General features: G+C 40.7%; 2 protein-coding genes across 2 annotated transcripts in view; one reads left to right on the top strand and one right to left on the bottom strand.

The window, feature by feature from the left end:
- Positions 1–2,411, top strand: part of LOC112553663 (flap endonuclease GEN homolog 1-like) — a 27,184-nt gene extending 24,773 nt beyond the window's left edge. Inside the window, exon 14 of the transcript XR_003097094.1 lies at positions 1,832–2,411. The gene's annotated coding sequence lies outside the window, so the exon portion shown is untranslated. The remainder of the gene's footprint in view (positions 1–1,831) is intronic.
- LOC112553606 (survival motor neuron protein 1-like) overlaps positions 1–14,823 on the bottom strand; it is a 15,631-nt gene extending 808 nt beyond the window's left edge. Inside the window, exons 1-8 of the mRNA XM_025220947.1 lie at positions 14,791–14,823; positions 14,125–14,181; positions 12,316–12,390; positions 11,809–11,919; positions 9,205–9,438; positions 2,418–2,594; positions 672–740; positions 145–270 (exon numbers count right to left, since the gene is read on the bottom strand). Coding sequence (XP_025076732.1) covers positions 145–270; positions 672–740; positions 2,418–2,594; positions 9,205–9,438; positions 11,809–11,919; positions 12,316–12,390; positions 14,125–14,181; positions 14,791–14,823 — 882 coding nt within the window. The remainder of the gene's footprint in view (positions 1–144; positions 271–671; positions 741–2,417; positions 2,595–9,204; positions 9,439–11,808; positions 11,920–12,315; positions 12,391–14,124; positions 14,182–14,790) is intronic.

The following is a 14,823-nucleotide window of genomic DNA, read 5'->3' as shown; positions in this document are numbered from 1 at the left end:
CTTTCCGACTCTCTAGCTGCTGTCCAATGTTTTCTGCAAGTCTGCTAGTCATTCTTGTATTTTGGTGTACTCACATTTAATGATCTGGGTCACTCTCTGGTGTTTAGAATCCTGCACTAGATTCTCTGTTAACAAGTATCTTACCTGATAATATCCCGTGTGATATCCACTCATGTACCATGCAAGTAACATGCTGCACAGAGCTTCATTTTCATCCTCAACAACATCCTGCAGCATTGGTGGTGGAGGAGGAGGCACCATCATTGGTGGCTGAAAAGATCCAGAGAATACTGCTAAATTTGGCAAACAGCTACATTACCGTTCATCTAGAGAGGATGAAAACTCTGTTGTTATTAGTCTGAATTTTAAACAATGGGAATCCTTCATACATGCAGCAGATGTTTTTTACACTTACTTTTCCTCAAGACCTGTTAAGGATTGTGTTCTAAATGCTGCAGTTATCTATTTCTTTCACCCACTTCATAAAGTCCTATAGGTGTGTATCCCTGACCATGCAAAATATCTACTCCTTTTCTCTTATCCCCATCCAACTCACTTAACCACCTATACATATCCTGTCACCCCCATATCCCCCGACTCCCATTCTCTCTCTTGCACACCAGACAAACACCTCATAAAGGCAGAGTTTGAGAAGTTTGAGAAGGACTTACAACTGATGAGGCACATCCACCCCCAAATGCTGGATGGGAGAACCCTCCAAATGGGCCAAAGGGTGGAACCTGAAAATACAAGGAGGACCATGGCAATAGGAACTACACACCCAACAAAAATATAAAAATGATTTTCTTTGAAGGAAGCAAACTTTGAGAAATCTACAATATGCAGCTGAGTAGACACAGTAGTAGCTAGTGTAGCTAGTAGAAGTATCCTGAAATTTGTTGTCCTGTCTTCTAACATTGCCAGCTTGTTCCTTTTTTATACACTTTCTTCTAACTACCCCATCCATCCATCCATCCCCCCCCCCTAATTCACCACTCTCATGTTAAAGACACTTTTTCCTCCCCTAGAACACTTCAAATGTCTTAGTAGGAAAACTTTCAGCAGTATTAGCCTTTGTGACAACTCATTTACTTAATAGTTTAATGTAACTACCAAAGTGCCAAAACCCCAGCCAGGGTGTAGTGAGTTTTGAAGGCTAACCCAAACTAAAAAAATCATTTTAAAAATAGCTAGGTTTAGATCTTTACAATATGCTAACTGCCCTAGTCTATACAAATAACACTATTTCATTCAAAAAATGCCCTCTTTTAATATCACAATCATTTCATTTTTGTAGAAAGTTATTACCTCCTTTCACAGCTATTCACAAAAGTAGGCTTACTATTATGGCAATATATTAGTGAACATCAAAGCCTTAACACTGCCTGCAGCATTTAGTGAGGGTAGGTCAACATTTATGCATTATTCTTAGCACTGTAGTCTATTAACATGCAAACAACTTTAAGTTTTTATTTGGATGAGCCTTTAAATTATTCACAACATAAGGATGCTAGTTATCTTGGAATACATGAAAATACCATAGTGCCAAAAGCTATTTTTTTTAAACTAAAAGAAATAGAACAAAAGAAGCTTATACAAAATAATAAAAAAAATCAACTGTTTCTACCTTCATCTATCATGCATGAAAGTGCACTTGTTGTCAATTCCAAAAAAGTGAGGTACATCTAATGGAATGTTTAAAATCTTTTACCCACTACGAAATGCAGACTATGATAGTCTAGTCCAGTAGGCCGTAAACTTGAACAGTCATATAAGTAGAAACAAACAAACATTACTCTAGGTGATGAAAATCAACTACTGCATTTAATAGGTACCACCCTCATCCAACGTCACGAGACAGTCGCTGACATGGAACCCTCAGGGAAAGAGAAAGCGAGGAAGGCCGAGAAACACCTGGAGACGGGACCTCACCGCCGACACCAAGCTCACCGGACTCGGATGGGGGCAACTGGTGACGGTAGCCCAGGACAGGAGGCGTTGGAGGACTGTCGTCGATGGCCTATGCACCAGGAGGTGCGAAGGGCCTAACTAACTAACCCTCTGTGGTTTAGTGCTTAATCTTTGACTTGCTGGCTATTGCCATTTTTACAGAGAAAGGAAATTTCTTAACTTTCTGTCAGTCATTTATAGTCTAATACAGAAAGTTGTTTGAGAACACCTCTGACAGCATAATTACTAATTTTATCCATAAATGGACGTCCATGATGTGTAAACAATAGTCTGTCCCATATGCACTATGCTGCTACAAAATACATGTCATAAATGTGCACAAGAGAGCGAGTAAGAATGAAGTTTTACTCATTTTTACTGCAACAGTATATTTATCCTGAACTGAGCAACACAGCTACAGCTGTCATGAAAAAGCCTCCATTTTTGTGATCTTGTTTAGCCCTCACCCCTGGAAACATTGGTGGTGCTGGAGGTAGATTACTGCTGCCCAAGTGCGAAAAACCAGGCCAGTTCCAGACATTAGAGCTAGTATGAGCCGACTTATGACTTGCTGAATCTTGTTTTCCACTCTTTGTGCCTCTGTTACTGCAAGCACTGTGTCTGGACGTGTCCATGCTATCTGTCTGGTTAAAAAAAAAATACAGAGTACTGGTAGGTGAATTTAACATTATGTATTTATTTTGACATAAAATAAACAGTATTCTTAACTTGAAATATAAGGACAGGAGAGATACAATACAAAACATCTTTATTAATCCTTTGCAGGAAATTATTTGATTCAACGTGTGTACCAATCTGTTCAGATTGTAATATAACAGGGTTCCCAGGGATCAGGGATGGTGCCAAAAAAGGACCTTAAAAGGACCTTAAAAGTACCTTTCATGCATTCGTAAGGACCTAAGTGACAGTCATCAATGCTTAAGTTTTTCTCTTGTGTGGTCGGAAAGATGTATTATTTATGAATCTGTGGTCTTCTCTATGTTCTCAAATACATGTATTTCTAGTAATAAATAATCAAAGAGTTAATTTTGATGCCTGTCTGCCATATTTAGATTAGATAACTTAAAAAGTGTCCTTAGCGTGCTGATAAACACACCGTTAATGTTCCAAGTTTTTTAGAAATCTAAGTAATAATAATTGCAAAACATGAAAGCCATTCTTTGGTGTAATACAAAAAGTCAGTTCATGTCTCTCTCTCGCACACACACTCTAACGGGAAGAGAGAGAGAAATAGAGCTATGCACAGTAGTACTAGAAGATCAAAGTTCAAGAAAGTGTAAGTTTCTAAAGGCCTTTTGAAAAAAGAGTGTTTTTTGCGAATACGGAAGGGCAACTAGTGTTGTACAGATGTGTAGACCAAACATGCGGCGAAAATCGTCGTATTTTGTGCCAAAGTCAACTCCGGAAATAAATTTGTGGTAATATTTTATCGATAAAAGGACTTAAAAGGGTCACAGAGAAAATGTAAGGACCTGTGTGAGAATTTGAAAGGACCGCATGGCAAATAAAAGGACTTAAAAGGCCTTTCGGCGAAAATTCAATATAAAAGGACTTAAAAGGACCTTGCAAGGACCTGGGAACCCTGTATAATAGTGAACAAAGCCAGGTGCACAATATATTGCCAGGCACTAGCTGGAGAGTTACAGCCAATAATAATGACTTATACAGCACCTTTCCATGGACTTGCTCAGTACGCTTTACATAAATATATATAGACTAAATATTACATAAACAAATCAACAACCATGTACCCATATTCACAAATAACAGACACACCTACTCATACACAAAGTAAATTACAAACACATGCATGCTCAAGGTCTGGACAGGGTCACGGGAAGTCATTCTGAAAAGATGCGTCTTAAGTTTAGACTTAAAGGTGGTCAGCATCAGAGTGTCAAAGGCTGATGGATAATTTATTCCAAGTTGATGGGCCTTGGTAGGAGACATTCATCTTTGTTTTAGTGGGACTCGCAGAAGCTTTGTGTCAAAGATGAGCGAAGAAGTCGTGCAGGTGTACAGATGGCAGTGAGTTTGGAGAGGGACTGAGGAACAGTCCCAGAAATGGCAGTCAAAGTGGAAAGTTTGTAAGCTATACGGTCTACAACTGGCAGCTAGTAAAGAAAGCGTATGATAGGTAATGTATGTTCGTATCTAGATGGTCTGCAGATGAGGCGAGCAGCGTTATTCTGGATCCTTTGAAATCTGTCAAGAAGATACGTGGGAATTTCAGCTGAAAGAGAATTACAATAGTCCATCCTTGGTACCACTAAGGCACAGATTAGAATTTTAGTTGCATCAGTGGTGAGATAATGACAAAAGGTACTGATCTTATGAATTTAAAGGTAAGCAATTCTGCAGACATGGGAAATATGCTGATGAAAAGTCAAACTCTGATTGAAAATGACACCCAAGCTGCGGACGGAGGTGGAGAAAGAAACAGCTGAGATGCTTATTGACAGAGACTGAGGGAAAGAAGGATGACTAAGAAATTTCTCTAGACATGTTAGTAGCAGTTCAATCTTGTCGTCACTCAGTTACAGTCTGTTTTTAAGCATCAGTATTCAGCTAAGGTGTCTATTTAGAAAGAACCAAACAACCAGCTTAAATAACTGTTTTTCATTAACCAGCTAGTACCAGCAAGTACCAGCAACATGAGGTGGGTTGGCTATGTTTTACGACCTGCCACAACCAAGGCCACATCACAGCAACATAATCTTACTTTAAAAAGTTTAGGGGCAAAGCTCTTGATACAACCACAAAATCTTAATAAAAGCCAACTCAAGCAAAAATGATGTAAAAAAATGAGTAAAGTGTAAAGAAAGCGTTGTGCCCCAAAAAGACAACCAACAAATCAAAACCCACAGCAAAAACTATCAGACCACAAAACGCTTAAATCTTATGATAAAGCCCTATTCTTCTTAAAAAATGCAAAAAAAAAAAACCAACAACAAAAAAACCTGCCAATGGGACTGACTTAAACAAGAACAAAGAAAATGCTGTAAAAAAAACTGCTGGCGGATACTCTGGAGTTCAGGACAAGTATTTAAAACACGTACTACACTAAAATTTCCTTAACACCACAGGCAGATTGGTGATGATTCACCTTGTAAAAGGTGCGATTACATGGCAAACGTGTGTCCTGAACGTAGTCTAGTCAGAACTACCTCCTCCCACCGCACACGACAGCACAAAAGTAGGCGGTCGGAAAAACAGGGACGGATGGCATGTCATTTATTTTGGTTCAGTGGCGTTGCAACAGGGACTGAACGTAGGCTGAGAAGATAGATTTACAGTCCGATGACACCAGCGAGTTAATTTTCCAGCAAACTGACATGCAGCCTTGGCAGCCCAGCCCATTTGTTTGTGTTTAACGTAGTGCCAGCAACTAAGGCTATTTCACAGCGACAAAAGGTAATCTTACCTTAAAAAGTTTAGGGACAACCCCCCCACCTCCTCCCGAGTGATAAAACCATTAAATTCTTCAAAACCAACATCAGAAGTAAACAATAATGTAAAAGAGTGGATAAAGTGTAAAAAAGGAGTGTAAAAAACTGCCGGTGGATACTCTGGAGCTCAGGACAAACAAAACATGTACCACATTAAAACTTCCCCTACACCATGGACAAACTGGTGGCGGTTCACCTTGTAAGAAGTGTCCTTGCATGGAATAGGTGTGTCCTAACTTTAATCTAGCAAGGACTACCTCCTCCTGCCTCACAGGATGGCACGAAGGTAAGTGGTCAGAAAGGGTAAGATGGCATGTAGTTTATTTTGGCCCAGTGTCCAGGTGGCGCTGCCATAGGGACTGAATGCAGCCCGAGAAGATAGGTTTGCAATCTGATGATACCAGCAAGTGTAATTCCCCAGGAGACTGACATGCAGCCTGGTTTGCTCGAACATTGCCTGAGATACCAGCATGGCTAGGAGCCCAAATAAAAGCAATGTAATTGTTACAATGAATGAGTGCTGCATGAATTTTATGAAAATTGGACCATGAGAGGGTGGTCAAAACTGTTGGAAATAAGAGGTAGGAGAGTAGAGAGAGAGTCTGAAATAATCAAAAAACTGTACTCCAAAGAGCAGTGAACATGCTGCAAGGTAAGCAAGATGGCGTTAAGTTCCGCAGTGAAAATTGAACAGCCATCCGCCAGTTGGATTGAAGCAGTCTGTTGTAGTTGGCTGGACGGAACTGCTGCTGTAGCGACAGGGCCACCCCTTGGGACTTTAGAACCATTTGTAAAGTTAGAACAGAATCCAGGATAGAAAGAAGTTCCTAAAAGCGTTGGAGAAAAATGAGGTCGTTAGTGTCCTCTTTTTCAAAAGCTGTAAGATCATGCCAAATCTCTGGAACAGGAAGGGTCCAAGGAGGAGCTGGTAGTAGAGAGAGAGAGGCTCTACCTGTTCAATATCTACTCTGGCAGCTTGTAAGTGAGGTGAGATATGGAGTGATAATGGCTTTTGTTCCTTGGTACGAATGGCAAAGAGGGCAGCACGCTGAGGTCCTAAAACAGCAGGGTACGCAGGGTTTCCAGGATAAACTTTTAAACGACAGACAGGATAGCATGAGTTTCAGACGACGGACAGAAAGTGGAGGCTGACCAGCTTCTGGGTACAAACTCTGTACAAGAGTGGTGTGGAAGGCACCCACACAGATCCGGACCCCTTGATGGTGAATAGGATCAAGAATTTTGAGGTAGGACTTTCGAGCAGAGCCAGAGATGATGAATCCATACTCTACCTAGGGATGGACCAGGGCACAAAGCAGGACCATATGGTCTGCTCCCAAGCTGACATGGCCAACTTCTCGGAGAATGTCCAAGGCTTTCTGACAAGAAAGGCGTAGAGATTTGATATGAGAAAAAAAGACAGTTTACAGTCAAAGATGACCCCAAGGAATTTTACTTCCTGGACCACTTTGAGTACCATGCCATTAACAGAAATAGATGGGTTTGGAAACATACCTCACAGTTTGCAGAAATGGATGCATACTGACTTCGTAAGAGAAAATTGGAAGCCATTTTCTGTCTACCATCTTTGTACAGCGTTTACGCACAGCTGAAGCCGGCATTCGAGGCATGGTAGGGATCGGCCTTTAATGCTGAGAGCAAAGTCATCTACATATAACGTCATCTACATATAACGAGGCCCCCAAACCTGGACAGACAGATTTTAAGATTGAATCTATTTTAATATTGGAGAAAAAACGCTGCCCTGAGGGATCCCCATTTCCTGCTCCTGAGGATCAGACTGGGTAGACCCCATTTGCACTTGAAAGAGGCTGTGTGAAAGAAAATTCGAGATGAAGAGTAGCACACGGCCCCGGAAGCCAAGGGAGTGGAGGTCCAACAGAATACCTTGCTTCCAGGTAGTGTCGTATGCCTTCTCCAAATCAGAAAACACTCCTAAAACATGTTCTTTGTCGACAAATGCATCCCTGACAAAAGTTTTAAAACTGACCATATGGTCCAGGGTGCTACAGCATTTTCTGAAGCCACACTGCAGGTTGGAGAGGAGACCTCGAGACTTGAGATGCCAGATGAGCCGGGCATTCACCATGAGTTCTAGAGTTTTGCACAGACAACTAGTAAGAGCGACAGGACGGTAAGAGTTGTTAGTTGAAGTAGCGCAACAGTGATGGTATAAAAAGAGAGATTCTGACCCGCAAATACCCAACCTCAATGAAGTAAGCTATTTTGGGCAAACAGAAAGTTAGGAAAAGTGCATTTGTAGGAATAGACTTCCCGTCCTTCTTCAGTGCATTGCTGAGACTTCCTGGCATACCAGTTCTGACTTTATGTCAAGTTCTGACATCCCAGCAAAGTCAGAGCAATGAATGGCCCCTCTGAAGACTTAAGGGATCGGTGCAGAGTTACTTTTATGGGTTGGTCGATGAACTGTTTCCCATCCCATCAGTGCAGGGCCTTTGAAGCTTTCTGATTTGCACACTGGACAAAAAATTTCCCAAGTGCAAACATTTAATAAAAGAAAAACTAGAAGAAATGTTCTTTAAACCTTTAACGACAGTAAAAGGTGAGAGGGAAAAAAGCGCCCTCTACTACAAGATGGGGCCAGGCCCCCCTCAACCTTCTTTCTCACGCTCTCTCTCTCACCTCATCATCTGAAGATTCATTCTCTCGTATGCATTTTCCCAAGGTTTTTTTTTGGTGCCATAATTGACAGAATAGGGTTTGTTCTTTATGCTCACCACCCACCATGGAGTTGAACCAGGGTATGCGACAGAGCAGTACCATGTAAAGCACTTCGAGCAGAGTTGCACCAGGGATACAGAAGAAATATATTCTGGCCTTCTGAGTATGAAGACCAGATTGATCCCAGCCACAGGCTTCTAGCAAAGCCAGGGCAGTAGACAACCAGCCGGTTGATTGGCATGGACCGCACCAACCTCCCATCTAGAAGTCCAGGCCAAAGAGGTGTGTTGATATGATGGGCTGCAACCAATCAGGAACCTCAACCTCCAGGATTCCATCTTCCCCCAACATGGGTCGACCTGTACACCAAGCGCAGCGGGCCTAAAGGAGGCCCTAGAGAAAAACTGTGTCAAAAGAAAGGCATGATAAGAAAAAGGCAGGAGAGACCAGTGAAGAAAGAAGATAGGAAAGATAAAACTAAAGTAAGTGTTACAGTGAGATGTTTGTTTAGAAAAAGAATACAGATGAAAGGGCCACGTAAGGGAGAAAAGGAAAAGCATAAGAGAAAAGAGTGGGCCAGCTTAGTTACCCAGCCAAAGATAGGCACCCTGTTGAAGACTGTCCTTCAAGGCACCTTGGAGAGTGGTTGACACCGCGGTGGTCAGAGGAAGAACTGACTTACGAAGGTCAAAGACTGGACTGATCATCCTGTACAGGACCTGCTGACAATCGCCCACTATCGGAAAGAGTGGCGGGCCGTCAGCTGCCTCGTATACCCTTGTAATCCCCCCAACCATAGCTACGTCAAGGGACGACTGACTTACTACTTCCAATGTTCTTTTTTAACTCTTAAATGCAGCTTCAACCAATTGAAACTACTTGTCTCTTTTCTGCTCCACATTCTCCAAGCTCTCTTCAAATGATGCAGCTTCTAAAGAGCTAAACAAATACAGACTTGGCAAATTTTCTCACACTTATTACTTTCTTTAGTTACTCCTTGTTACTTCTTAATGAGCATTGGTCTGCAAATTACTTTATTTACTAGCATAATAGTACCAAGCACCTCCTCTTGCTAACTTACTTCGCTTGCAGACACTGTGTTGTTTTCATGGTGCTTTGGTCTATGTTTTTTACTGCCAGAACTACTGCTTGGTATTAAATCTTCCAAACTCTGTTCCTCTTCATTGCCATAGCCAAGGTAGCGCACTACACATGTCCTGTGTTCAGCGTTGATAGATATAATTCGTGCTTCATACACCTCACCATCCTGTGTATATACAGCTTGACAGTAGTCACCCACTGCCCATCCATTGACCTATAAAAAGAATGGGAAGAACAATTCATTAAACATGCAGGTGCTAGCATTAATGCGATATCTCAAAGTTTAGGCAAACAAAGATAGCATAAAGACAATGTTTGTTTGTTTATAATGCCATGGCAGCAACTGAGGCCATATCACAGCAACAAAAAGTAATCTTAGCTTTAAAAGTCTAGCGACAAAACCCCTAGAAATATTAACCAAAATGCATAAAAGAATGGGTTGTAGTAGTACAACACAATAATGGTTCGAGTTCTGAGAAAAAAAAAACACTTCACAAATATCATGTGATACAGAACACTTTGAAAAGTCAGCAGAAGATGAGACTGGAAATGATGAGCAAAACCCTTTACTAATGAACCACAATGATATAGAATTTGCTGAGCTATAGTAAATAAAATAGAAAATGTGGTAACTTGAAAGATAACAAAGCCTGTGGCCTTGTTCATCTCAAACAAATTTGTAAAAGCTGCTAATAGATTGCTCATTAAGTCATTTAACTTGACACTCTGGAGCCATAGTCTCATCGGGCCGCTAGGTCACTTAGGGGCCATCAAAGGTCCGCACACCCTTTATGTGCGGCAAAGGCTGAGAAATGTCTCGTCTTTTGACTGCGCTAATGGGTGATGATGATGTAGAAGTTTTATAACGCGCTAGTATCCGCATCACAAAGGTGATTCCAGCCTTAAGTGTAGAGACGGCCCTTGGTGCCTGTAACTCACGTGGGGCTCACTAAACATGGCTGCTGTATACTCGATGCTGTGTGACGTGGACAAAAATCTTCGCAGAAACAAAATATTTCGTCATCAAACTAATCCCATGGGATGATGTAGCCCTCTATCAACGATTAAGATTTTGATGTAATGACATCCTGGAGATTGTCGAAGACATACAAGTGGACAGTAATTACAAATCGGGGGCACAATGTCACACCTACATTGCAAGTGTGTCTGGCCCTTCGTTTATATGTAACGGGTGCCTTTCAGAATGTGTATGTGTGGTGTGTGGGTGTGGTCTGTGTTATCTCTGTGTGTGTGTGGTCTGTGTTATCTGTGTGTGTGTGTAGTGTATGTGTGTGTGCTGATCTAGCAGGTGTCTCCCAAAGAACGGCTGGCCGCAGTATTAACCGAGTCACAAGAAACTGAAAAAAATCCAAAGCCTCCAGTGACAGTTGCTTAGTTTTGACACAAGTGACGCTGTCACTAGGGACAGTCTTTGAAGGCATATCTACACAAATAATAACAAGTAGGAAGTACCTGTACACAACTGCTTGATATAAGGAGCAGTGTACACTGATGCAGCTTCTAATACACGTTGTACAGTGCATCAGTCGAGTCAACATGTATCAGGCTAGTCAGTATATTTGTCCAGTTCGCCTTCTCGGCTTTTTATATGGCGGTATATTATCTTCGTCTCTCTTCCCTTCTGTTGCTGACAATGACATAAACATAGACATGTGTGGCCTATTTCACCTGAATTCTAACGGTACAAATAAACAAAGGTATGCAGTACCACTGTTGTCATTTTATCTACAGACTAAGGACTTCGTACGTTGTACTCACGAGCATTTCTCACAAACACTCGGTTCTTTTTAGTCATTAAGACGCCTGCTAGTCGCTGTCATGACACTGATCTTGTTGCCTTCTCAAATACTATTTGTAACAAAAACTGAAAATTACGGAAACATATCAAATGAATTTTACTATAACATAATACTGCATATAAATTGCACACAAAATGCAGCGTATTTCAGCTTGTCGTCAAGAGCACGATGTGAAAAGATGTTAAACTGTCCGCCGCAGATTGCTGTGGAAAACCCGCGCGTGTACTACAAGTTGGTTCGCGCATGCGCACACGTGGAGTTCCCTAGGTATTCCCTCAAGGTCGGGGTGTGGACGGCCCGATTGCTGACCTGTGGTCAAACAGGGGACTTGTCTCGCACGTGTGGCACTGGCTTCGCGGCCGGCCAGCTCTTGGGGAGTTAGAGGTTAGCGACGAGGAAAATGTCGATGCGATGTGACTATGGCCCCTGGTCTGGGAAAATGCCAAAGGATTAATCAAAATATTATTATTAAAAAAAAACAAAAGAGTGATCAAGCCGACCCACGGAAAACTCTGCAAGAAATAGCTAAAACAACCTGTGAACACATTCATGAAAATGTTATATTTAGGATGTTTTTACACTGATGATACTCAACAACACACAAATTTCTCTCAGAAATGCAGATTTCTACTTAAAAGTATGCAACTACTTTTGGCAACTTTAGAAAGTAAAATTATGCATCAGCAGAAAATTTATAGACATGTCTTCAGTTAATGTCAAATGAAACTACAATTAACTGCCGACCATGGCAACTACTGCCATACTTGCTTCTTCCTTGACTTCTTCTTTTTTTTCTTCTTCTTTTGATGAGTCTGCATCTGGGCCTTATGTACGTCCAGAAGAGAGGTGTCGCCTGTGCGCTCTGCTAGCTTAGCCTGAAACAAAGATGAACTTTAACAATGCAGCAGAATCAATAGTGACGAAATTAATTACACCAAAATTCCACACACACACACATATGCTCATCTACATTTTTACACGGTCTGGTAGTTTTGTAAATTGTACAACCTATGGTGTGGGGTAGAAAACCAAGTAATTAAAATGTTTTCATAATATTATATTTCTCCCTTCTATTCTGCAATATACTTGGAAAATATGTTTGATGTCATGCTCAGCACTTATGATAGCATCCAAATGGTCTGGACTGAAATATTTTGGCCGCTGTTCATTTGATGTTGAATACTAATGACAAAGATGATAATTGCTGTTTACCAAAATATGAAGTCTTATCTGCAGAGGTGCAGCAGTCACCTCTATCAAAGTATTCTTACCTTCAGAGGTGCAACAGCTGCGTCATATGCTGCAATCAGGGCTGTGTCATCCCATATGTCACTGTCACAATCCTCCTGCCAAAACAAATCCCATAACTTCAAATGCATCAAAGATGACACATCATCATAGATCTACATAAAGTATCTAAGACAACACATCATCACAAATCTACAAGAACTGAGCCTCCTTACTTTGCGAAAAATGAAGAACAATGTCTAGCCAGCATTGTGGTGTGTGCATGAAAAACAGTGAATCTGCCAAATGTTGAATAAATTCTATAGGCAAACGCTGTTTTTCAACAGAAACCTTTAAGAAAACTATTTGATTCAGGAGAAAAAGATGTGTATTAATAGCTAGAATCTGATACATGTTTGGCAGATCATTCATTCTGCCGACATACACTACAATATCTTTATCTTGCGCTAACTTATAACAAAATTTAAAAACATGTCGACTTCATCAATACTAAAACAAATCAACTATTGGCACCAGCTAGCACAATGCTGAAGTGATGAGGATGAAGGTTATATCAAAAAGATGTGAGATGAGCAGTTCCTGCATGCCTGTTGAAACCATCTGGGTAGTCATGCATAACAGGCATGTCAAACTGAATGTCCCCCAAGGGATACATGGGTCACATTTGTGTTGTCACGAGGGCCGCACGCAACAACTAATTCAAGTCATTTAATACAAATTATCACAAAATATTTTTATTACATTAACTTAGAAACATACAATGTGCATACAAATGGTTTTGTGGCTAGCCTCATTCACAAATCCAAAGTAACGAAGTAGTTTCACAAAAGAAAAAAGACTTGAAACAGCAACATAGACTTGGATGCAACAGTAACAAATACAGTGTACAAAATTAGCACAGTTCAAAATGAACATTTATTTATGACTATTTTTTGTTTAGCGTTTTGTCTTGAGGCTTGTCACCTTGTTTTAATGACAATTTTTGCTATGTCTTCGCAGTTTTGACTTTCATCTGAGATGAGAGGTGTTGATCAGTCAGTCTTGCTCTTTTTGAAGTGTTGATTTCATGAAAGAAAATAACTGTTCATACATAGAACGAAACATTCCATAATCCTTGTGGAATTATAAGGACCGCATGGTCAATATAAGGACAGGTTCCCAGGGATGGTGCCAAGTAAGGACCTTTCATGCATTTGTAAGGACCTAAGTGACAGTAATCAACGCTTAAGTTTTTCTTGTGTATGATCGGAAAGAGGTATTATTTATGAATCTTTGGTCTTCTCTATGTTTTGAAATACATGTATTACTATTCTAGTAATAAATAATTAAAGAGTTAATTTTGATGCCCATCTGCCATACTTAGATAACTTAAAAAGTCTCTTTAGCGCACTGATAACATACACCGTTAATGTTAATGTTCCAAGTTTTCTAGAAATCTAAGTAATAATAATTGCAAGACTTGAAAGCCATTCTTTGGTGTAATAAAAAAGTCAGTTCATGTCTCTCTCACACACTCAAAAGGGGAGAGAGAGAGAAATAGAGCTATGCACAGTACTAATGGATCAAGGCTCTGGTTCAAGAAAGAGATAAGTTTCTAAAGACCTTTTGAAAGAAGAGTGTGTTTTTTGCAAATAGGGAGGGGCAACTAGTGTAGTACAGATGTGTAGACCTTTGGTTATTTTTTAAATTAAGGTGACTACAAGGAATGCAAAGGCTTGGAGGATCAGATGAGGAATGAAAAGGGTGTGGTCCGTCTGATTTTGAGCGGGCTTGGGAGGTTCTTGATTATGAAAGTAATGTGTAACGCAAACGCATGTATCTTCCCGAAATACTTTCATGCGCTTCTTGTGTCTATCAGTAAGCATGTGCTTCTTCAAAGCACTTTCGCCCTTTGACAAAAGACTCAAGGATATTTCGCAGGCAGAACATCGTGCACAATGTTTATCTTTAGAGTCTTTCATCAATCAGTCTTCATATTTTTCTTCCTTTAGCCAGTTCTCCTGAAAAGAACACTTCCCTGGCATTTTTTGAATCGTCGAGAAGACAAAGAAATGTGGTCATCCATCAAGACTAAAATCTTCCAAAACGTGAGTAAAGTTCTCATCATGAACGAGACTTGCCAGTCGTGTGATTAAAATAGCGGTGAGGCAAAGAATCGTCTGTATTTTGCGCCAAAGTTGACTCCAAAAATAAATTTGTGGATTTATAAGAGGCACGAAAAATAAATCTGTGGTAATATTTTATGGATATAAGGACTTGTAAGGGTCACAGAGAAAATGTAAGGACGTGTGTGAGGAATTGTAAGGACCGCATGGCAAATATAAGGACTTATAGGGCCTTATGGCGAAAAATCCCAACGAAAGGACTTGTAAGGATAGGTAAGGACCCTGCGAACCCTGATTACATCTCTACACTGGCACATACCCCCTCTTTTCTTGCACAAGGGCTCTTATGCTTATCAACAAGTCACCCTAGATCTTAATTGGGGCAATTGTTACTTCTCCATTTAAGTTACCACATGACACTCCCAT

This window comes from Pomacea canaliculata, linkage group LG13, assembly GCF_003073045.1.
Source record: "Pomacea canaliculata isolate SZHN2017 linkage group LG13, ASM307304v1, whole genome shotgun sequence".
Taxonomy (NCBI): domain Eukaryota; kingdom Metazoa; phylum Mollusca; class Gastropoda; order Architaenioglossa; family Ampullariidae; genus Pomacea; species Pomacea canaliculata.
Note: the sequence above shows the minus strand (reverse complement) of the source record. Positions and strands in the feature narration are given on the sequence as shown.